The 24,000-nt window shown below is 40.4% G+C and overlaps 2 protein-coding genes across 2 annotated transcripts; both read left to right on the top strand.

Annotated features, from left to right (window-relative positions):
• The first annotated feature begins 16,005 nt into the window (after window positions 1-16,005).
• LOC138040161 (uncharacterized) lies at window positions 16,006-17,154 on the top strand. The gene has a single exon (XM_068885938.1). The coding sequence runs from the start codon at window positions 16,006-16,008 to the stop codon at window positions 17,152-17,154; it is 1,149 nt and encodes a 382-aa protein (XP_068742039.1).
• Window positions 17,155-17,247: 93 nt separating this feature from the next.
• Window positions 17,248-19,939, top strand: LOC138040160 (uncharacterized). Its single transcript, XM_068885937.1, has 2 exons — window positions 17,248-17,813; window positions 18,007-19,939. The coding sequence occupies exons 1-2, from the start codon at window positions 17,248-17,250 to the stop codon at window positions 19,937-19,939; spliced, it is 2,499 nt and encodes an 832-aa protein (XP_068742038.1).
• The last annotated feature ends 4,061 nt before the right edge of the window (window positions 19,940-24,000 follow it).

Below are 24,000 nucleotides of genomic sequence, written 5' to 3'. Positions count from 1 at the left end.
AACCTTATCGGACAAAGGATTTTCCAAACGGGTATCATTGGATTCTACATTTGAGCTCTGATCTGGGGAAAATACCGAGAGTTGTTGTTCAGCACGAGGCAGGTGGAAAGACCCCGCTCTGATCGAAAGCCTTAAAACGCGCTCAACAAAATTTTTTTTAACTTATTTGGTCATAACTTTTATCGCTCTCAGCTTTTAACTTTACTAGACAAAGTGTTACCGATTTCGGAAATGAAATGGATATTCTTAGCGAAATACTCCAAGACATCTGTCGCATCCAGCCTCAGGTTCTTTGCCTCACACGTTCATTCACACGTTTAATTATTTTGTAATGTCCTGTCCCATTTTGAGGTCTTTTATTTCTTTAAGCTTTGGTAATAAATTCAGTTCAAAGATAAAAAGACACGCTCTTGATTAAAACTTACTCGTTTCTTCTTTAAAGGGGCTATGTCGCGCAAAATGATATAATTCCATGATTCGCAAAATGCCCAAAAAGTAGAATGAAACATTGCAATAACCACTTAAAACTGTTGAACAACATAAAAGAAATACTGCAAAAGGAAAGAGAAGCAAGAATGAACGTAAATGGACTCGGCCTTAACATTGATAGGTGCATTACATTTGGGTAATCTTGAGAAAGGTCGGCACGAGGTTTTTCAAGTTTATGAGAAATCGCCTGGATAAAGGTCGTCTTTTTTCTCAGAATCATTTAGTTTGTGATGTAACGATAATTTTATCGGTAAAGGAATTCCTCATTACCATTTTCGAGTTTTGAACTCATGATTAACTAAATATTTTCCCGCAACACCCTAAGATAACGTGACATAGCCACTTTAAATGAAATAGTCTGCAAAAAAACAAACTGCAAATTACTGTGACGGACGCTTTCCTGCATGTCATGCATGCAGGTTTGCACTAAGCAATCGTTGATGCCAAACACTAAGAAAGGACTGAACATGTTGTTTCCGCTTCATAATTCCTCTTCTTTTCAGTAATCTGATGACAGGTAAAATTTTTCTTTGGTTTTACGTTTGCAGCAAATAGTATCGCAAAAGCTAGGAGTTACCGGGTTAGCACTTTTATTTTGCTGGGTTTAATTTTTGCGGATTTTGCGGATGATACTTGATCCGCAAAAATAAGTTCCAGCAGAAAAAAGAACAGCAAAAATTTACTCTCGTTAATACAACTAAAAATGCCTTTTAATCGACATACGATGGGGTAAAAAAGATCGTTTATTTTGATATTCGCATTGACAATTGCATGGAGCTTGCTACAAACAAAACGAAACGATAAAAGGTTAAGTCAATACTTTTTCATTATCTGAGGCATAAGAAACGAACTCAAAGCAGGCAATAAAAAAGGTCACCATTTTCTAAGGGACACTAAAATTTCTGCAGTCTCGTCTCTGACTTCTGTGAATCAAGGGAAGGTCACGATGTTATGTCGAAAGGAAGAAATTGACCACGTGCTAGGCAACCACAAGGGTGCACGTGATCACCTTGTGTCAAGGTTCTTGTTTACATTGAATGAACTACAGGAAACAATGTTAATCGTTCGTCGCTTTCAGAGTTTATCAACGTAATTTTTAGCTGACACTTCCGTTTTTCCTTTTTCAATTTTGTTGCAATATTTAACTGAATATTTACATTTCGTCTGTTGGGTCGGGAAGCAAGCTTGTCTGGAGCAATGTTGATACATCCCTTCACTGAAGAACCAAGGCAAAAAATGGACAACAAGCTTTCTTAGTCAAATTTCAAATTGTTTTTATTACCTGAAGAAAGTAGAATATTAACGAGAACTCGACGAAGAGTTAAATGCGACTAAATTTCTTGAGTGTGTTTATTTCAAGCTTATTATACAAATTTTTGACAGATATCATTAAAGTACATGTCAAAAAATATTCAAAAAGGTCGTTAAAAAGCTTTACTTTTGGCCGTTCGTTTGAACGAAAAATGCCAGAAAAGCCTTTTCCAACGTAAAATTTATTGAAACAAACAAAAAATCCGCTTTCTATTTTAATTGCGTGCGTGCAAACAAGAAACACAATCCGTGATTAAATAAACTTCAGATCAAACCCTTTTCGTAAGAACCTTTTCCGTGAATAACAAAGCACAAAATAGACAATAAGCTTTCTTTCCAATAATTCTTCACTATCACATTTTAAACTTTTTTTTACCTGAAAACTGTGCAGAGTGGAGTACAAAATAAATGTAAATTGCCAGACAACTGAGATGCGACTTCAATAAACACTGTGATGCATTCAAGGCGTTCGATTCGTTTTACACCCATACAGAATTTGCCATTTGGTTTCGGTGTTGCACATAACAGCACAGTTTGTAAAATAATATTAGAAATAAAGCTCACTTTGTGATATCCTACGGCGAAAGATGCAATTGTTGTCAAAGCCCATTACTCGTCGCTTTTAAGATTTTAGGGGCCAGTTGCTCGAAGCCTGCTTAGCGCTAACCGTTGGTTAAGAAGGTATTTAACGCTGGTTAGCGCGAACCCTGCTGTGAGCAACCCGGGCCAGATATGTATATTTTTCCCCGCCTGTACAATTATTTATCCAATTGAAGTTCCATTCTAGAGCTCCATAAGGGTATATGTTCCTTAAAGATCCACTGAAACGACATTCGAGATACAATGACTTTCGACGCCTTTGCAGGTTAATTAAATATTCTACTCTGTCCACCAGATAAAATCTACCCATAGACCGAATGCATAAATGGAGGCCAAAAATGTACTCTTTTGTTTATGTGCTGATAAGACTAACTAGCCTCGCTCTCAAGCAACATTTCTTTTGTATTTTGTACATGCAAGACTAGTGAGTCTAATAAGCACATAAACAAAAGAATTCTTTTTGGCCGCCATTTATGCATTCGGTCTATTTACAGCGGTCTTACCCAAGCGAATATAAGAGGTATTCCCCAAATGCATTCATCATCATTTCGATAGAAGACTCAAGCAGTATGTCTAATCCGGCTCCTCAACCACAGGAACAACCTCCTCAAGTGCCAAGGCCGCCTCAAGACGCTGTCGTACAAAACATTGTTGCTTCAGCAACTCCAGCTGCGGATACTCCGGCTACTCCTGACCAGCTTGAGGTGCATGTCGTATTAGCCTTTCCTCTTTATTTTTATACTCTTCTGTTTTGCACGAGTTTGGATCGGTTTATTTCGCGCCCGTTACCCTCGTGGTCTTTTATCCGCTTCGCTGCTCCCTTATTAGTTTTATGGTATTATTCGGCTTCTTTATTTTATTCCGTATTTTTAGTACTTAGTAGCCTTAGCTGGCTTTTACCCTCCCTTTTCCAGTTTGTTAAGTTTTCGGCAGTTTTGTGCCTCCTTCATTACCGCGTGCTCCCTTCACTTTTGCATATTTATAGTAGTGTCGCATTTATTTGCTTACCCCCTGCTATAATTAATTTATTAAGTCTTCTTTGGCATATTTTCCAGCATGAGATGTTTATTATTTATTTCCTCATGGCCGATGTTTAATTGGCATATTTTCCGGCATGAGATGTTTTGTTATTTGTTTCCTCATGGCCGATGTTTAATTGGCATATTTTTCCGGCATGAGAAGTTTTGTTATTTGTTTCCTCATGGCCGAAGTTCGATTGGCATATTATCCGGCATGAGATGTTTATTATGTGTTTCCTCATGGCCGGTGTTTAATTGGCATATTTTCCGGCATGAGATGTTTTCTCGTTTGTTTCCTCATGGCCGATGTGTATTTGCATATTTTCCGGTATGAAGTGTTGTATTGATTTGTTCACTCATGGCCGATGTTTAATTCGCACATTTTCCAGCATTGGATGTTTTGTTGTTTGTTTCCTCATGTGGCCAACGTTGATTTGACATATTTTCCGGCATGAGATGTCTTGTTATTTGTTTCCTCATGGCCGATGTTTAATTGGCCTATTTTCCGGCTTGAGATGTTTTATCATTTGTCTCCTCATGGTCGATATTTATTTGCATATTTCCCGGCATGAGATGTTGTATTGACTTGTTGCCTCGTGGCCCATGTTCAATTCGCATATTTTCCGGCATGGGATGTTTTGTTATTGTTTCCTCATGGCCGATGTTTCAATCGAATTTTTCCCGGCATGAGATGTTCTTATTATACGTTTCCTCTTGGCCGATGTCATTTATTTAGTTCACATGTTGCCTGGCTCGAGATGTTTAACGCGTTTGTTACCTCCTAACGAACGTTAATTTATCCGATTGGATTCATAATTTTTTCTGACTCCTGATTTCGAGCCTCTTTCACCGATATCGGTTTGTAGATGTCTTTGAGCACAGCACCAGATATCCGATTTCTGCATTCATGTTTTTGGCTGGAAATTCGATTATTTACTATTTCAAGCTTACTTTATTGCTTTGTTTGCCGATAAAGAATATACGCAGGTTTTAGACCGCATCTCGAAGGTGGACAAGTCGCTTAGTTCAGAACCCACCCAACGAGTTCCCACCGTTAATCTAGATCTGCCTGGTTTTTCTGGTAGAGGGTCCTCCAGGCCCCAGCGTCTCGTATGTTTCTATTGTGACATCCCCGGCCACTTCGCGAGGAAGACCTTAGATAACAATGACCTGGACCAGGTTGAGTCCGCGATTCTCGAAGTGTCATGCGGACTTTCCCATAAAAATGGCCTTGAAGCTCATCAAAATGGCGGCGAAAGAGTAGAGTGCTCCACTTGTAGGATACATAGTGTATTTAGTCTGGAAAATGTTCTGAAGAGCGTTTCGAATGATTTCACGGGTAAGTCGGCAGGAAGAATGCTTTTTAAATAAAATCTCAGACCTTTACTGTGTGAACACTAGTTTTCTCTCGTGTTTCGGCTACAGTCATTGTTATTTAAATGATGCCTTGATCATTTCTTAAATAACAAGGACCGGAGCCAGGTCATGTCTCGATGATTGGGGAGGGGAGAGGTTGGAATAATAGGGCTTTTTACAGCGATCTTTGCTGTCTGCGGAAGCTGTAAACAAAGATACATGCCAAATTCGAAGGAAATGGCGGTAAATACGCCCTCATGGAGTCAACAGTTCTCTGAGAGCTTTTCTGATTATTCGGGATATGTTACGAACTTGGAAGATGCTATCAAACTTATAAAGGGGTATGAAGTCAATACAACGAGTTCATTTACCGTTACATACCAGACTAGAGGTTTTGGAAAGTCTCCAATAGGTAAGATCTCTTTTTTTTGTTTTTAATCACTGCAAGTTTATTATAGGTCTTAATTATTTGTTTCCACAAATGTTATTGTTATTGACAGTTTTTGGCAATTATGGTGACTAGGGACTGGGATGGGGCCATGGAATTTGTAGCAAAGGAAATTATTGTAAATTCTTACCCACTTTCTACGATGGAAATGATAAATTAAATTACCCACAAAATGGAGCTTTTTCAAGAACTTAGGAAATAATCACCCTTTCCTTTAAGCCCCTCCCACCCACCCCAGGTTTGCAAGCTGGGGCAAGGCATCTCCAACAAGACTCCATTGAGATCCACCTAGGGTTGCAACAGACAAGAGGTATTTCCCAGTGGCCACTGGTCAGGCACCTGTATTCTAGGACATGTATATTCTAAAAGATGGAGCATTATTAAAATATTGAATAGCCATTTTTCTATTTTTTTAATACACTTTACTTGTCAAAAACAAACAGTTTTGGCTAAACAGGTCAGTTTTCACTCAATTTTACATTAAATGTCAGTGAATCATTTAGTAGTCAGTGCACAAAAATAATCACTTCCAATCACTGTAATCTAGTCTAACACTTTCAGTTGCCACAAAATTCCTTGTGTTGCTCATGACTATTCCTCTCTTTGAATAACTTTTCCTCTTCACTATGTATCAGTAACAGTCACTTAGCAAAAAGGTAAAATTGAATCATCATATATATTTTTTCTTTTAATAATGTGCATTGATATAATAATATTTAATAATAATAATAATAATAATAATAATAATAATAATAATAATAATAATTTACCACAGTATGTAAAGCCTATGCATTATTATAATAATGTATTATTATAATAATGTATTATTATTATAATAATGACTGTTTTCTTTTTAGTGCCCTGTTGCGATCTGGACCATTTTGGCACTCCAAAGTTTGTGTCAAAGGATTACGAAAGGAATCCCATCGAATTCTAGATGCACTCCCTTCGTTGCCTGGACATCTTTCCAGTAAATATGATGCCTTGGATTATTTTTTAGTTTTCCTCCCATTCTCTGTATTTACTGTTGCAACCGAATGGCCTATCATAATAATGTTACTGATACATAGTGAAGAGGAAAAGTTATTCAAAGAGAGGAATAGTCATGAGCAACACAAGGAATTTTGTAGCAACTGAAAGTGTTAGACTAGATTACAGTGATTGGAAGTGATTATTTTTGTGCACTGACTACTAAATGATTCACTGACATTTAATGTAAAATTGAGTGAAAACTGACCTGTTTAGCCAAAACTGTTTGTTTTTGACAAGTAAAGTGTATTAAAAAAATAGAAAAATGGCTATTCAATATTTTAATAATGCTCCATCTTTTAGAATATGCATGTCCTAGAATACAGGTGCCTGACCAGTGGCCACTGGGAAATACCTCTTGTCTGTTGCAACCCTAGGTGGATCTCAATGGAGTCTTGTTGGAGATGCCTTGCCCCAGCTTGCAAACCTGGGGTGGGTGGGAGGGGCTTAAAGGAAAGGGTGATTATTTCCTAAGTTCTTGAAAAAGCTCCATTTTGTGGGTAATTTAATTTATCATTTCCATCGTAGAAAGTGGGTAAGAATTTACAATAATTTCCTTTGCTACAAATTCCATGGCCCCATCCCAGTCCCTAGTCACCATAATTGCCAAAAACTGTCAATAACAATAACATTTGTGGAAACAAATAATTAAGACCTATAATAAACTTGCAGTGATTAAAAACAAAAAAAGAGATCTTACCTATTGGAGACTTTCCAAAACCTCTAGTCTGGTATGTAACGGTAAATGAACTCGTTGTATTGACTTCATACCCCTTTATAAGTTTGATAGCATCTTCCAAGTTCGTAACATATCCCGAATAATCAGAAAAGCTCTCAGAGAACTGTTGACTCCATGAGGGCGTATTTACCGCCATTTCCTTCGAATTTGGCATGTATCTTTGTTTACAGCTTCCGCAGACAGCAAAGATCGCTGTAAAAAGCCCTATTATTCCAACCTCTCCCCTCCCCAATCATCGAGACATGACCTGGCTCCGGTCCTTGTTATTTAAGAAATGATCAAGGCATCATTTAAATAACAATGACTGTAGCCGAAACACGAGAGAAAACTAGTGTTCACACAGTAAAGGTCTGAGATTTTATTTAAAAAGCATTCTTCCTGCCGACTTACCCGTGAAATCATTCGAAACGCTCTTCAGAACATTTTCCAGACTAAATACACTATGTATCCTACAAGTGGAGCACTCTACTCTTTCGCCGCCATTTTGATGAGCTTCAAGGCCATTTTTATGGGAAAGTCCGCATGACACTTCGAGAATCGCGGACTCAACCTGGTCCAGGTCATTGTTATCTAAGGTCTTCCACTTCGCGAATAGATGTTTTCGTCGTAGCCAATTTGTAAACCGCTACTCCCCGTATTCTAGGCGGGGTCGTGGCGTTTATAAGTAGATCTCTCTTATTTCTTGTATCTCCCTCTAAATTTGCTAGTTTATAAAATTATATTGTCCTAGAGTCCATTAATTTTCTTTCTCTCTCCCTATTTGCGCCCCGCTCTAGGATGACAGTTTTGAAAGGGAGTCTAATTCCCTCTCGGATTACTGAGGCTCAAAGCTGTCATCCCTTGAGCCATCTCCTCCCTTATTTTCTTTTTCACTTTTTTCTTTTCTTTTAGTCCCCTCCCAAGCGCTTTAAGCTCGCCTATATCTTTCCGGAATGGGAAGTTACTCCTGATTTCAACCCAAAAGTGTACCCAGACCTTCAGTACGTTGGGTCAAGTTTGATAACTCACCTCTTGAGATGGCTCAGGGGATGACAGATAACAATGGCCATGTCTCTCTGGAATTTGTGGAAGCAGTTCTTGATGGCCATTCCCTTGGAGACCCTTCTATGCTCGCGTTTCGGGATCCGGAAACCTTTGTCGCAGGTTCTCTCCACAATTCGCTCTGACGAAGGGCTAACGCTCGAAACGTCAGCTTTTAGAATCTCTGTACTGTGGCCAATTTACTACCCCTTCATTCTCTCTCCACAATTGCTTTCCTGCCTGGGAACGTATCTCCAAGTGTGCTCCATTCTAACTCACTCCCAAGATTTTGCATTGGATCAAAACTGTGTTGACGTACACGAATTTTTTTTTCTTTTTTTTTTTCGACCCTTCAAAGGCCAATATAAGGGGGAAAACTTTGACTCTAGTTTTCCCCACGTAAGACCTTTCCTAATGCCATCTCGTGTAAACCCTTTTCCATAGTTTTCGTTCAGGCTGCGCTGTTACCTTAACCCTGTCGGGCTCTCCACCGGCAGATGTTATGTCGCATGTTGGTTGGACGAACTCAAAAACTGCGTTGTATTACCTTAAGTTAGCCGATGTCCTCCGGGTTGGGGCCCCCTGTGACCTGCTTGCTTCAGATTCCTGCTCCCCTCAGTCTCGAGAAGCCTCGCGAGTTTATCTTGATTTTAATGACTTAAAGAATTTCGTCACCGCATTTCCCGCTACGTCCTTCCCTAAACGTCTACTTCCCTCTTAAGGTTTCCCCTTTAGCTCTTGTTTTTTCCTTTCACGTTTTTCCTCTTTCGGGTTTTAGTTTTGGGGATTTTCTTTTGAGACTGGGTATGCTTACTGGACTGGCTATTCGTAGTACCTTGTGTTCTAGTATTATTCCTGTGTGGCCGCCAGACCTCCATACCTCAATAGGAGTGCGGGTAAGATCGCTGTAAATAGTTTACTATTTACAGCGGTCTTACCCAAGCGAATATAAGAGGTATTCCCCAAATGCATTCATCATCATTTCGATAGAAGACTCAAGCATTCTCTGTAAGGCGTCTCCTACATGTATCTCCTTTTATACACTGTAACCTGCACTCCTTCCCAATAGCCACCTTCGGATCTCCTTTACCCTCCCTCTCCTCCCAATCTCTCAGTTGTGCTTACTGTTCTGTATATCTTCATCTGAAGGTGGCCGCCAGACCTCCATACTTCAATAGGAGTGCGGGTAAGATCGCTGTAAATAGTTTACTATTTCTACTACCCCCTGAAGCCTAGCAAAAATACGCACAGATGACTCTACCCACAAAGACACTTCTTAAATAAAATAATTAAAAAACGACGAAATAAAACGCAGATTCCGACTGGGTTTGGCAACCCAGTAAATATAGGTGGCGTCGTGGTAACGAACTCGGTGACCTCCATAAATTATTCAGTGCTAGAAAGTGAAATGGAGAAGATTCAGAGGCTCCTTAAAATATTGCTTGTTATAAATCCATGCAATATCTCTCATTCCATACGGTGGCCCACAAGGAACAAGCTGCAAATTAAAGAGTTGCTGCAAATAAAATAAAGTTGCCGCAAGCAAATTCACAATAGTTTCTGCAAATTTGCAAAACGAGTTGCTACAATTAAAAGAATGTTGCTGCAAATTAAAACATTAAAATTATGCGCGCGCACTGAAGGAAGGACAGGTACAAAACACGGGTCACAGGTCATGTTTTAACAATACAGGAAGTATCCTAAACATACATTAAAGCTAACCTTAGGCCTAATTAGGCCTAATGTTTGCATATATAAACAGTTAGGGTTGTTTTTGTATTGATAAAACAATGACCTTTGACCAGTGTTTTGTACCTGTCCTTCTTTCAGTGCGCGCGAATACTCTTGATGTTTTAATTTGCAACAAACTTTATTTTATTTGCAGCATCTTTACTTTATTTGCAGAAACTTTATTTTATTTGCAGCAACTTTATTTTATCAGCCGCAACTTTACTTTATTTGCAGCAACTTTACTTTATTTGCAGCAACTTTATTTTATTAGCCGCAACTCTTTAATTTGCAGAAAGTCACTTAATTATGGGCCCCCGTACATTCCAGCTCAGTGTCTCTCGCTTTTGACAATTTGCTAGTAAGATAGATATCTGTAGAAAACACGCTAGAAATGAACTAAAATAAAACAAGTTTCCTGGATTTGTAGAGAAACGCAAATTTCCACCTGCCACGTCAACGGCATCGCCACAAAAAATAATCGTGCTGCACTTGCAGCATGCATTTTAACACAATTTTTGCGGTGCACTTCGTAACAACAAGAAATCACCAATTTCGAGGTTTTGACGACAACGTGAGCGTAAAACTATGAACCCTATAGTCTCTATTTTTACTTTGAAACCGCTCGCACCAATTTATTTTAATTTCATCCACATTGTACGACGTAAACAGGATGGAACGTTGCCGTCGTAGTAACTGTTCTTAAAGGACCCCAGTCACTCGTATCGATAAAACCAATTGAAATTTTCGGCCCCGGCTAAAAAAGGGAGACTTTCTTTATCAGCAAATTTAATCTTTTGATTTTTCAACTTATTAGAACAGGCAAGAGACAACGCCAGACAATTTGAATCTGACTTAGCTTGAGAATGCCGAATGAAACAGGAACAGACGATCCTTCGAAAAGGTTGAATACCATGTGGCTTGCAGTTTACATCGCTGAATTTGTCATCATATTTCTAATAAACGGCTTCACTATCATCACCTTTGCAAGAAATCATCATCTACGCAAGTGCACTACGTACCTGATCATAAACCTGGCTGTGGCTGATTTGCTGGTGGGAGCTGTGTCAGGGCCCATGCATATTTACCATACGCAAACCTTTGAAGCTAAAAGTGGATTCAGTTGGAAAAAGTTCACAGTCATGTACTTTGATGAATTTTTTGAATATTGCTCCCTGCTTAATCTTGCCTTGCTGTCGTTGGAACGCCTTCATGCAACTTTATTTCCTTTCAGACATTCTCGACTGACGAACTGGATCTATTTAAAGACCGTTGTTTGCATTTGGCTATTAGCTCTTGTCCTGTCGTCTGTAGAGGCTGCGCTATTTCTTACTGATTTAAAAGCCTCCTATTTCGTTTGGGCTTCACTTATGATAAGTGTCCTTTCGACCGTCATAGTATCCTATATGATTATTATCTTTCATGTGAAAAGGAATGCCCCTGCACAGCTATCTGGGGCAGGGGCCTCCGACAGGAAATTGACAGCCACGTTATTCGTTGTCACTGCTCTCAGCACAATCTTCGTTCTTCCCTCGTTTTTCAACGCTGTCCTCAATGTAAGAAGATTCAACACAATATCCAAAAAGGCCAGATTTAATATCCACCAGTCCGTAACTGTCTTGTTCTACGCCAATTCCTTTGTAAATCCTATAGTTTATACCTTAAGAATGCAAGAGTTTCGGAATGCCGCGCTAATCAGGTGTCATAAGAGTACTGAGCCCCAACGCCAGTCTCTCCAGATGACGCGGATCAGATGAATTGTGTAACACGCATAAGAGCATCTCTGGATCCTCAAACCCTGCGTAACAGTAGTACAAGTGACCACTTTGAAAATAGCAAAAAGTAAAGTAAAGCAACTATATTTAACGTCGATAACTCGTAACAGTAATTTAACTGACAAACCTGATGCATACGGTGCTCTCATTTTCCCCCTCTTCATCAGTGCTCCATTTTACAGGTATTAAAGCTACTTGAGCTACACTGAAAGGAAAGAAGTCGAAACAAGCATGTGAGATCCGGGAAGCAAACTGAAGACCTCTTGCACCAAGGCCGCGCACTAACCGACTTGTTGCTTAAGTTCTCAACTGGGAATAATGAAAATCGAAACACCAACGCAATTTGACAATCACAGCCGACCTGAGCCGAGCTGGAGGAGCACGGTTAACGCTCACATATAATGCTGGCTGAGCCAATCCAAAAATAAGAAAGAAAAAAACCTAGGAACCCAACAGGTACTTCTGGTAACTCGTAAAATGGATTTTAGCAGGCCAGGGAATTGAGTTCGAATGCGGCATATTTCTCATCATCCCCAGAGCTTCTCAGTCCGGAAACGAAACACTACTTAGTTTTTTTTCGTTTCCTCACAAACGAAACGTATCTATTTTAACTTCAAGATAAACTATTTTCACAGTGAGGTGTAGTGGCCAATCAAATTGGAGTTTGTAATAGCTGTTATTACAGTTGAGCCCACGTCTTAGCGGTGTTAGTTTTACAAGGTGCGAAGACGAGGCTTTCGGGTCAAAACAAGAATTTAGCATTTCTTATCGAAGAATTTGCTTTGTTTTCGAGTAGTTTGAGATTTGTCTGGCCTATTTGTATCGTGAATACTATGGAAAGGCACAATATAGCGTATGGATGTGTTTGTAGGGGACGAGGTAGTGTTATATTCGTGAACCAAGTGAACCCACAGAGACTGATATTTCAATACGCACAGTTTATTTCGGAAATTCCTGGAACTTGTTGTAGCAATAAAAAACTTGAGCTATTCGACTCAAAACAGGAAATAGAAATTTGTGAACGTGAATTCCTTAATTAAGCCGTGTGGCTAAGTCTTCTTGTGTATTCTTCCGTCTTCGTATGTGGTTCAAACCACAACCTTGGACAAAAGTAATTGAGTCCATTAGACAATAACTACAACAAAAGGCCTAAAATACCCCCTCCCCCTTCCAGACCCAAAGCAAAGTTGTTTACAAGAAGCTCAAATAACCGGGGTATCAAACCACGTTCCTTTTGGTGGGAGGGGGAGGGATTGAGGGGGGGGGGGGGGGGAGGCTAATCACGCGATTTGGGTGTCAGGGTGCCTTAATGGTCATCTATCGGGCCTCCCATCACTGCAAGCCGGGGTTCAATTCTATCCTTGGTCAGCATGTGGGCTGAGTATCAGTCGATCTCAACCTGACTCGAGGGTTTTTCTCCGGGTACTCTGGTTTAACATCGAGCTGTGGTGCTGTGCTCTGACATCAAACATGGACTGTATAGCGGCAGCCAGAGGCGCCTTTGTATGCTTTCAGCCCGATGTTGTAAGCCGCGCCTTTCGCAATTCAGCCCTCGACTGCAAGTAAGGGTGATTAGCACTAGCAATATTTAAACGGAAATCGAATAAAGAACAAAGACACTTTAACCAAACGATGAACACCAAACTGGAAAGCTTTCAACTTACTTTAATCTACGAGATGTCCTATGATGTATGCTTTCAGCCCGATGTCGTGAGCCGCACCCTTCGCAATTCAGTCCTCGACTGCAAGTAAGGGTGATTAGCACTAGCAATATTTAAACGGAAATCGAATAAAGAACAAAGACACTTTAAAAAAACGATGTACACCAAACTAGAAAGTTTTCAACTTACTTTAATCTACGAGATGTCCAATGATTCCTTAAATTTTGATTCGTTAGAGATGATCTCTTGCCTTCCAGGTGATAAAAGGAGTGACTCGTATTTTGAGGGCTAGATACGATTAAGTTACTCTTAAAGGGAAACAACTAATTATTTCAGTACAACACGCAAAAAACGTGAGACCTAAGGAACTACAAAATTAGACATTTATGTCAAAAACGCGTGTGAATAACTAACAGCAGTGTTAATCCAAGTAACAACCCGAAATGTGGGAAACTATCGGGGGCAGCTTCCATTCAACAACTGTACTTTCTCTTCCTCTAAGTAAAAGGTAAATTCTGGATAGGAACTCATTTATTTTTCGCATTTCACGCGCGTAATCTCTTTATATTCTTCTCTCAATCTAATCGAATGTGACCCGAAAGTCTAGCTTCCGCTCGCTCTCACACGGACACCGCTGAAACCGTGAATACCCAAACATCGAAGCATCTAGCTATAAACGTGACGAACACAAAAGCAATGGAAATGGATCACAATCTCCGTTTCCGTTTATTCCATTTATCGTAGCATTTCATTATTTGATACATTTTCAAAGTGCACTGCGCTTGCCTTTAGCAATAGCTAGTCGAGGCGAGCAGTGGTTACATGTGTGATTCGCACTTCGCGCGTTAAGTTCTTTCGCTTACTGGTTTAATGTATGCAACTATTCTTGCAATTTATTTATCACAGCAAGTTTGCGTGAGTTGAAAGGTGACAACTAATTAGAAATTCAGAAATATATAAATCGACACTGTACTGCAAACGCGCAAATCGCTTTTTTACTTACCTCCGATCAAGAACGTTAAAGACAGTCAACAGAAGAAATCAAACCATAAGATCGTGTAGATTAGAAGATACAAATTGTAAGTATGTATTCACGAAATCAGTTCCATTCCTTTTTAGCCTATCTTCAGCATTCTAAAACATTAATCTACTTGTGTAATATTTTTCTTTCAGTCGACTAGTTCAACGACTTATCGAGCAGCTAGTACGGATAAAGGTCTAAAAATCTACAGGGTCTTGGCGTGATCCTGCCATAAAATAGTGCCTCGAACGTAGGTGCGATTCAGTCGAAATTTGTCCAGAGGATCCCGCCAAATCAATGCTGTAAATCATCCACGCCGAAGATACCGAATCTCCGAACTTTGCATCGAGCCTACAAAGATGCCGCCGAAAGTAGACGGAAGGACCCTCGCAGGGAAAATGGTAACGATCTTCTACGAATTAATAGAAGAATTTGAAATAATCTTTTCAGTGAGGCCAGGGTTAAAAACCTTACAGGCAGCATTCAATCAAGTGGAGACAAGATACAGGTTCACCAAGAAGCAACAAGAAACCATTTTAGACAGATTGGTTGATGAAGGTATTACCGCAGAGGAGGAACCATTGTTGACAACAAAGAAACTTGGAGACAAAGTAAAAGCTGATTTCCTTCAGATTGCCTTCAGATTGCCAAAAGGAACAAGATTCCACGGAATCGTCTTCAAAAGACGCTGAAACGTTGAAGACCTTGACAGCTTCAATGTCATCCATGACATCAGCAGTGACGAAAATGGCGGACACCTTAAGGTGAAAACCAAACACTAGTGGTCTGCAACGATTACCGGTACCAACATGGGACGGCAGTCGCAGATCCTATGCTACCTGGAGAAAATAATTCAATCATTGGATGAAGAAATACGATCAAGATAAAGATGAACAACTGCAACGGTTCCGAAATGCATTGCCGAGAGAATCGTGGTGGTCTGACAAGGTAAAACTTGCAAAACCATTGATAGCGCGTGGAATATATTGGACATAGAATTTGCAGACAAACGTAAACTAATGGACGAACTGCTCCTCGAAATAAATAGCCTTAAGCCCGTAAAACGAGACTCCAGGTCGTTCACGCACTTCGCCACGACAATATCATCCTACGCGAATGATATGGAAGATAATGGATGTCCGGTGTTGGAGTCTTCGGAAGCGCCATTTCTTATGTCTCAACTTTTGTCCAAGCTCGATCCGAACGATAATTTTCATTTTGGAAGAGAAATGAAAAGAGAAGGTAAAGAGGAAACTGTCAGTAACCTCATCACCTGGTTGCACGTAGAAGCAAGTGTCCGCTCAAGGGGCAAGAATAACACCGTGTCTGAAGACAGAAACGAGAGTCGCCGATACAGGACCCCAAGGAAAACTGAGAACAATGCCGCAAGTGGCGAAGAACCCGATGATGACACCTGTCCACTTAACTGTAAAACAAAACATCACCTCGCTGCCTGTCCTGTGTTCCAGGAGTTAGCTATCAGTCAGAGATGGGAGATTGTAAAGCAACATTGGCGATGTCGTAAATGTCTTAGAAAGCATCATACAAGCAACTGCAGGAAACCAGACGGTTCAACATGCGACAAATGCAGAAAAAATCATCACCGATCTCTTCACAATGAAAAGATTGGTGAAACAAGCTCAAGTCCAAATCCAAGAGCATCTTCTTTCCAAATTCAGTGCCAGGCCCCCTCGAGTACATCAAATGGTAACATCCAAGAAAATGCTGTTCATCACAAAGAAAAGTTAAAGCTCATGACTCAAAGTTGGAGTCATGATCGGAAACGGAGAATTTGTTGAAGTCCTTGCGATGTTAGACTCTGGATCCAATACCAGTCTTCTCTCAAAGAATGCAGCCAGACGACTTGGGTTGAGTGGATCAGCAACACATCTGACCATGAATTTGGCTGGTGGGAAGAAGAAAAGTGAAGCATCACAGATAATCGACAGCACTGTTGCCTCACCTGCTGACGATGATATTAAGAAGACCCTTCAAGTGTACACTGTTACAAGGCCCTGCAGTAAAGCAAAAACGCTTTCCAAAGAATTAGTGCGACACTACCCTCATCTCAAGCACGTTTGTGATAAACTACACCTTTCGGGTGGCGCCATAGATCTCCTTGTCGGTACAGACTTTGCAGAAGCCTTCATTGATATCCACACAGTGTCCAGAGAGCCAGGGGAACCTGTTGCGAAACGAAACTGTTTTGGTTGGTACGTTATGGGACAGTTTGAAAAGAACAACTCTACTACTTCAGAAATTCAGTCGGTTGAAATCAGAACAGCAAATGTCGTAGACGACATCAAAGAACTTCTTCACCAAGATCTCCTTGGCGTCAAACCGACCAACCTTTGTACGTGTAGCGAAAACGAGATACGCGAAAGCAAGTTCGTTAAGTCCCTCGCAGCCTCAACTACCCTGGTTGACGGAAGAATACAAGTTAAGATGCCCTGGACGGTAGCGGGCCCTCCCAAACAAAGTAACTATGGCATCGCACTGAAAAGGCTGTTTTCCACGGAGAGGTCATTCCAGAAAAAGGGGTGTCTCGATGTTGTCAATGAGGAAGTCCAAAAGCTTCTAGAGCAGGACTACGTGATTCAAGTCTCTCCCGACCAGATTGATCACAGCAAGCCTGAATGGTACTCACCCTTACAAGCCGTGTTAACACCGGAAAGAACAACAAAAGTTCGACTTGTCTTTGACTCATCTTCGAAAGGTCACGACGGTTTGTCCCTTAATGATTACCTAGAGAAAGGGCCAAACTACATCAACAGTCTCCTGGATGTTTTGGCAGCATGGAGGTGGAACGAAGTAGCCTTTATCGGCGATATACGCAAAATGTTCAATCAAATCTTGGTTCATCCCGACGACCAGGTTTTTCACAGGTTCCTTTGGAGGAGTAAGATTAGCAACTCGCCAACAGTATACCAATGGCTCAGCTTGAACTTTGGAGATTAGCCAGCTCCCGACATAGCAACGAATGCCATCAACACACTAGCAAAGATATCTCAAGCCGAGTTCCCAGAAGCATCAAAAGAACTTCAAGACTATATGTACGTAGATGATATCGGAAGTTCCAAAGCAACTACAACGGAAGTAAAACAGATTATCAGCGACATTGACGCCATTCTTAAGAAAGGTCATTTCCAGATAAAAGCCTGGCATTCAAACCGTGCGGAGATTGACCAGTCCAACGGTGAACGCTGGGCAGATCTTCTTGGTCTAAGATGGGATAAACAAACAGACAAGTTTTCCCTGAAAAGGAACAAACTCGACCAGATGGACCCTTTGACAAAGAGACGTTGCCTGGGTCTTATTGGACAATTGTGGGACCCAATCGGTCTTGTGATGCCGGTAGCTATTAAATTTAGGATCGACTTGCAGGACTTATGGCATTCAGGCTACAATTGGGACGAAACCTTACCTACAGCAGTCAAGAGCAAGTGGATGGAGAATTTGCAAGCCATGAATCACCTCTTAACAGTCGAATTCGATCGCAAGTTAAAACCAAGCCACGCGATTGGGGTACCACAAATTCATGGATTCTGTGATGGTGGCGAAAAAGCTTACGGAGCGGTCATTTTCCTCCGATGGGAGTTAAAGAACGGAAGTTACAAGTGCGTTCCTGTTTTAGTCAAGTCTTTCGTAGCCCCACTAAAGAGAAAAACGATTCCGAGACTGGAGCTCATGGGCTGTTTAACACTTGCAAGGATATATGAAACTTGCAAAAAGTCTCTACAGTTTGCGAACATCCAAGACAGCAAGAGGATCTTCTGGGTGGACTCTTCTACTGTCCTTTCTTGGATTAAGACCCCATCACGTCAATTCAAACCTTTCAAGTCGAGTAGCAGAAATCCAAGAAACTGTTGGGGTGGAAGACTTCCGATACATCAGGTCAAAGTTCAATCCAGCCGACATTCTCACTAGAGGAATAGAGCCATCACAACTCGAAGACTGGATAAAGGGACCCTCTTTCCTGCAGTTACCCGAAGGACAATGGCCTAAATTTGAAGCTAAAGCCCCCATCGAACCTACAGCAAAAGCTGGTGTCTTGATGGAAGTGAAAATCGAGAAGACTAAAACGCCAATGCAACACGAAGCAGCCATAGCGGAATTTCAAACCAAAGTTGATCTGGATAAGTCTGAAGAAGATACTAACCCCGTTTTTCATCAACTGTTGAATACCTGTTCTACATTTTCAAAGATACGGAGAACACTCGCTTACGTTCGCCGATTTATTCAGAATGCGAGAAAAAAGAATGTTAAGACAGGTTCAATCACTGTTCAAGGATTGCAAGGTTCGGAGAAACAGCTATTCAAGTGGAGTCAGGCACACCTAGATCCCTCTCTCATTGACAAGAAATTAACTCCGAAGCTGGACGAAAACGGATTACTTCGAGCTCATGGACGACTCGAAGATGTCAGATCGCTGCCACAAGAATTAAGAAACCCAATTATCCTTCTACGCGATCACCCTCTTGTCATCTTGCTATTACGTGACCTCCATGAAAGACGCGGACACTGTGGGTACAAAAGCCTAATTAACGAGGCAAGGGGAAAGTACTGCATCATTGGAGTTCGTGGTATGTCCAAAGCACTCACAACAAAGTGCATTACTTGTAGGAAGCTCCGAAAGAAGCCATTGGAACAACTCATGGGACAAATCCTATCCTTGCGAGTTGCAGTAGGCACCCCGCCATTCTTCAACACCGCCATGGACATGTTTGGAACATTGCACATCAAGCTTAATCGTAAAACGCTCAAGGAGGCCCAAGTAATCATTTTCACCTGCATGACAACAAGAGCTGTCCACTTAGAACTTGTGACCGACAAAACATCTGACGCTTTCTTGATGGCATTCCGTCGTTTCGCGAGTTTGCGTGGTCACCCGTGCATTTGCTGGTCCGACTGCGGGACAAATGTTGTAGGCGCACAAGGGTACTTAAAGGAAATAATGCAGAGTTGGAACGTCCCCAAGATTGAAGGTGTTCTATCTGAAGATTTCTCGTGCGATTTTAAATGGAAATGGAATACCTCTCATGCCAGTCATCAAAATGGCGTCGTGGAAACCCTCATCAAGTCAGTCAGACAAAGTCTGAGCGCTACATGCAAGAATCAAGCCTTTACCGAAGAGCAATGGAGAACATTTCTCGCGGAGACAACCTACGTCATCAATGGACGTCCTTTATACCCAAGTTCTGACAGCATATGGGAAAGCCCGCCAATTACTCCAAACGATATTCTCATAGGACATCATCTTTCAATTCCTCAACCAGAACCAGAAGAAAGGATCAACCCAAGACATCTTTTAAGAAGTACAGAAAATCGCGTGAACGAATTTTGGAGATGCTGGATGAGATACTTTGCGCCAAATCTACTTCCACGAAATAAGTGGTTTCGCACCAGAGAAAACCTTCAAGTCGACGACTTAGTTCTAGAGATAGACCCAAATCACAAAAGATCCCTATGGAAGATGGCGCGAATCATTGCAACATACCCAGGAAACGATGGTTTGGTTAGGAAGACAAGAATCAAGACTCAGGACGGTGAATACGACAGGCCGATTCACAATGTGTCTTTTAGCAACAAAAGACGAATTAAATGCGAACCTTTCTTAATCAAGGATCCATCAAGGGAATACATAGACCAGCATTATGTAATAGACATTACGTTATTTGTGACATCTCGAGTCATTGAATACCGATTATGTTTAAGTCGTTGCTCAATTAGAGGTAACTTCTAATTTTCGCACTGGGGCGGAGTGATTCGCACTTCGCGCGTTAAGTTCTTTCGCTTACTGGTTTAATGTATGCAACTATTCTTGCAATTTATTTATCGCAGCAAGTTTGCGTGAGTTGAAAGGTGACAACTAATTAGAAATTCAGAAAAATATAAATCGACACTGTACTGCAAACGCGCAAATCGCTTTTTTACTTACCTCCGATCAAAACGTTAAAGACAGTCAACAGAAGAAATCAAACCATAAGATCGTGTAGATTAGAAGATACAAATTGTAAGTATATATTCACGAAATCAGTTCCATTCCTTTTTAGCCTATCTTCGGCATTCTAAAACATTAATCTACTTGTGTAATATTTTTCTTTCAGTCGACTAGTTCAACGACTTATCGAGCAGCTAGTACGGATAAAAGTCTAAAGATCTACAGGGTCTTGGCGTGATCCTGCCATAAAATAGTGCCTCGAACGTAGGTGCAATTCAATGTGTATAAAAGAGAGAACAAGTAGAGAAAGCTACGGTATTCAATTGTGTTTTACAAACAATACATTGTAGAATGAACAGGTATACAAATAACTAGTGTACAGAATATATCAGCTAAAATAAGAAAATATTATCTAAAATCAAATCAATGCAAAGTGCTAGCTGAATGATTTTGGCTTAAACTGAAGCGATAAACTGTTGGAAAATGCAAACTTATCGCTTTCCATGATTTCCAAGACTTACTGAGTAGAAATTCGAATGAGCCGAATCAACATATTTTATCTTTTCTCCCGCCCTTACCATTCCAGAAAGGAAACACTAAATATTTCTTTTTTGAAGGGAACCTCCACTAAAACAACAAAATAACTTTTAACCTCAGAACATAATGTTTACAATTAAAATTGTTCAAACAAAAATGCTTGTTATAATTTTGGCTGTCAAATTTCCCGGGCACCGCCATCTTGAATAAATGTGACGTTTCGTGGTCACCCTAAGAACGTTTGTTCTGGAACAATAAGGCAACCCCGATACGTAACAATTATTCAAGATGGCGGGGCCCGGGAAATATGAAAGCTAAAATTACAATAAGCGTTTTTGTTTGAACAATTGTAATTGTAAACATCATGTTCCGTAGTTTAAGGTTATAATTTTTTTGTTTTAGTGCAGGTTTCCTTTGAGTAGCTCCTTGTTTGTAAATAATTGTTGCATAAATTAAATTTGCTCAAGAACGCAAAATTCTCCTAAATGCGCAGGAGCTAAGCTTAAAGAAATATTGTTGGTTTCCCAAATAAACATTAAACAATAAACTTTTAAACATTTTACACCATAATTCTTAAACAAATATTTTCTGACGTGCAAAACTATATGGCTACATATTAATCATTTACATGAAAGAACAAAATTCCTCTCACATTAATGAAAACAACTATGGCTACCTATTAATCATTTCCATGAAAGAACACTTGAAATGCAGAATGGCTAAAATTCTTGTCATCTTTGAAAACAGCTCGGTTATCAAATGTCAACCCACATATGCAAATTTCTTAATTTCGAATAATTTGCAACACCATCAATCCACAAAGACACACTTAAAAAGGGGTGACCCGAAAACACTGACCAGTAATATTTCAAGAGAGTACTATTGGTCATGGACTGCTTGACAATTAGTGCTAAGCCTAAACATCGATTTGAAACAGCATTGGCCGGCAGCATCCATTTTGAAAAGGTTAGCTTTCAATAAGTGTATACCAGTTTCATTCACTTCACTTACATGAAGCAATCAGCCAGCACAACAATTATTGAAAGCTAACCTTTGTAAAATGGGTGCTTAGACTTAAGGTGATTCCCTGGTTTTGCATTGCGTAACCTACTAGGGAAAATTTCTTGCGTCATAGGCACGCGCATTAGCTCGCGCACATTGATAAAATGGCCAAGCTTCGTCTGTCAAGGAATGGCTATTTTCTCCTGAACGAGCACAGTCACCCCTCCTTTTTGATGGTGTTATGTATTCGTAATAAGTACACGGAAAACATATTTTATTGCGTGGGTGCAAACAAGCCGTGACACTCCGTGTCAAAATTAAACCATACGCCACTAGATAAATTTTCGGGAAGGATTACGTTTTTGCAAACGTTGGCGGTGAAGCACTTATATTTGAACAGATTTAACTGATTAGAGTGTAATGTGAAGTGCTAGGTTTCTACCCCATATGAGCCATGTACGCGTTAGCCCTACTAATGGAAATGGGCCCACACAAGGACAGAGAAAAACGATTGCACAAACGTAATCCTTCCTTGTACTTGTACATGTTCATTGTTCATTGACTTTATAATCTTCAGTTCCCACGGCCTTCTCCCTTCTGACCTTGTAGCGCAGTTGGTAGAGTAGCGGTGATCTAACCCGAAGATCGTGATTTCAATTCCCACCCTGGTCAGAGTTTTTCTCTGTCCTTGTGTGGGCCCATTGCCATTAGTAGGGCTAACGCTCACATTGCTCCTATGGGGTAGAAACGTAGCACTTCACATTACACTCTAATCAGTTTAAGTCTGTTTAGATAAATTTCCCACTAGTATTCAGGATCAAACCTTCTGCTGAAGAGCCCTTTCCTTGAATCATGAGGGAAAAAATGGACAGCAGGCTTTCTTTCAAATAATTTTTGATGAACAACAATCAGCCAAATTTCCAATTGTTTTTTACCTGAAGGCTGTGCAAAGTTGATTACAAATAAATATAAATCCAGACAACAGAGATCGGAGATGCATTTAAGGTGTTTGATTCCTTTAATGAGCCTGTTAAACCCATATTCAATCTGACAAAGTTACCACACAATTTGCCATTTGGTTTCAGTGTTGGGCACAACTCCACAGTGTGTAAAATATTTAGAAATACAGCTCATTGCTCGACGGTCGATGGAAAGATGCAGTCGTCGCTTTGAAGATTCCAGATATTTATTTTTCACCGCCGGTCTTGTTTATCGAATTGACGTTCCATTTTTGAGCTTCATAAGGGTATATTTTGTTTAAAGATCCGCTCAAACGCCATTCGCTTTACATCCACCTCGACACCATTGCCGGTTACTTAACGATTCTACTGTGCCCACGGGATAACTTGAAATCTACGCATTTCTATTACCCCCTGAAACCTACAAAAGATATATGCACAGAAGACTCTGAGCTCAAAGACAATAGGTGCGGTTAGACTAGACCTCTTGCCCATGGGGAACCTTGGGGTTACGGCTTGGGTTGGGTTTACCCTGGGTTATGATCGACTCCCCATTTGCGGTTACACACTTGTAAATTACCCAAGGGGAAGGTAAGCGTTGGCCTGTTTTGGAGGGAAACTTACCTTTAAGATAAGACAAGATGAGATTTATTAGTTTTTCCACTAAATGGTCTTTGAAAAACTAATTACAATACAAAATACATTAAAAATTAAGGATCTAAAAAAAAAGTAAACATCGAAGATCTACATCTGAACGACAAACTTTTCTCTGGCTTATTTTCGGTAATTGTCACGTTCGGCGCTTCTCTTAAACTGTCCACCTCAATTAAGTTCAGCGACTCATCGCTTCATTTTAAGAAGGCAACAAAGACGTCGACTTCAGTTACGCTTTCTCTAGTCCTTGCAACTCTCCAATTTATAATTTAGACGTCGAATTGCTGCTGGCCAGAAAAGGCGTGCTTGGGTATTTCCACGTCCGCAGTTGTTTACACAGTTCATCACAGCATGTATTTTCCTCGCGTTCGGCAATCTTGAGATTGGTTGAGCCGCTTTGGGGTTTTGTTAACCATAAGACTTACATCTGGAACTGTCATAGGCAATTTTTTTGTTCTTTTTGACGTATCCATGGAAATTTCCCACAGGAAAGTTTCCTTTGGGCAGATCGGTTACACATAAAAAATTGCTTCCCCGTGGGAAAAAGCCACTTACCCAAGGGCAAAATGGCTAGTGTAACCGCAGCTAATGCTTAAAAGGGGAGTGACAGCAAAAACCCTATTGTACAACTTCCCGAATTTCGACACAGGATAAAAATAAAAAAAATGGAAAAACGCCACTCATTTTCTTTGACTGGATTGCCATATGGCA

This window comes from Montipora capricornis, chromosome 3 (assembly GCF_036669925.1).
Source record: "Montipora capricornis isolate CH-2021 chromosome 3, ASM3666992v2, whole genome shotgun sequence".
NCBI classification, from domain to species: domain Eukaryota; kingdom Metazoa; phylum Cnidaria; class Anthozoa; order Scleractinia; family Acroporidae; genus Montipora; species Montipora capricornis.
The sequence above is the reverse complement of the archived record's forward strand: the minus strand, read 5'-3'. Positions and strand labels throughout refer to the sequence as shown.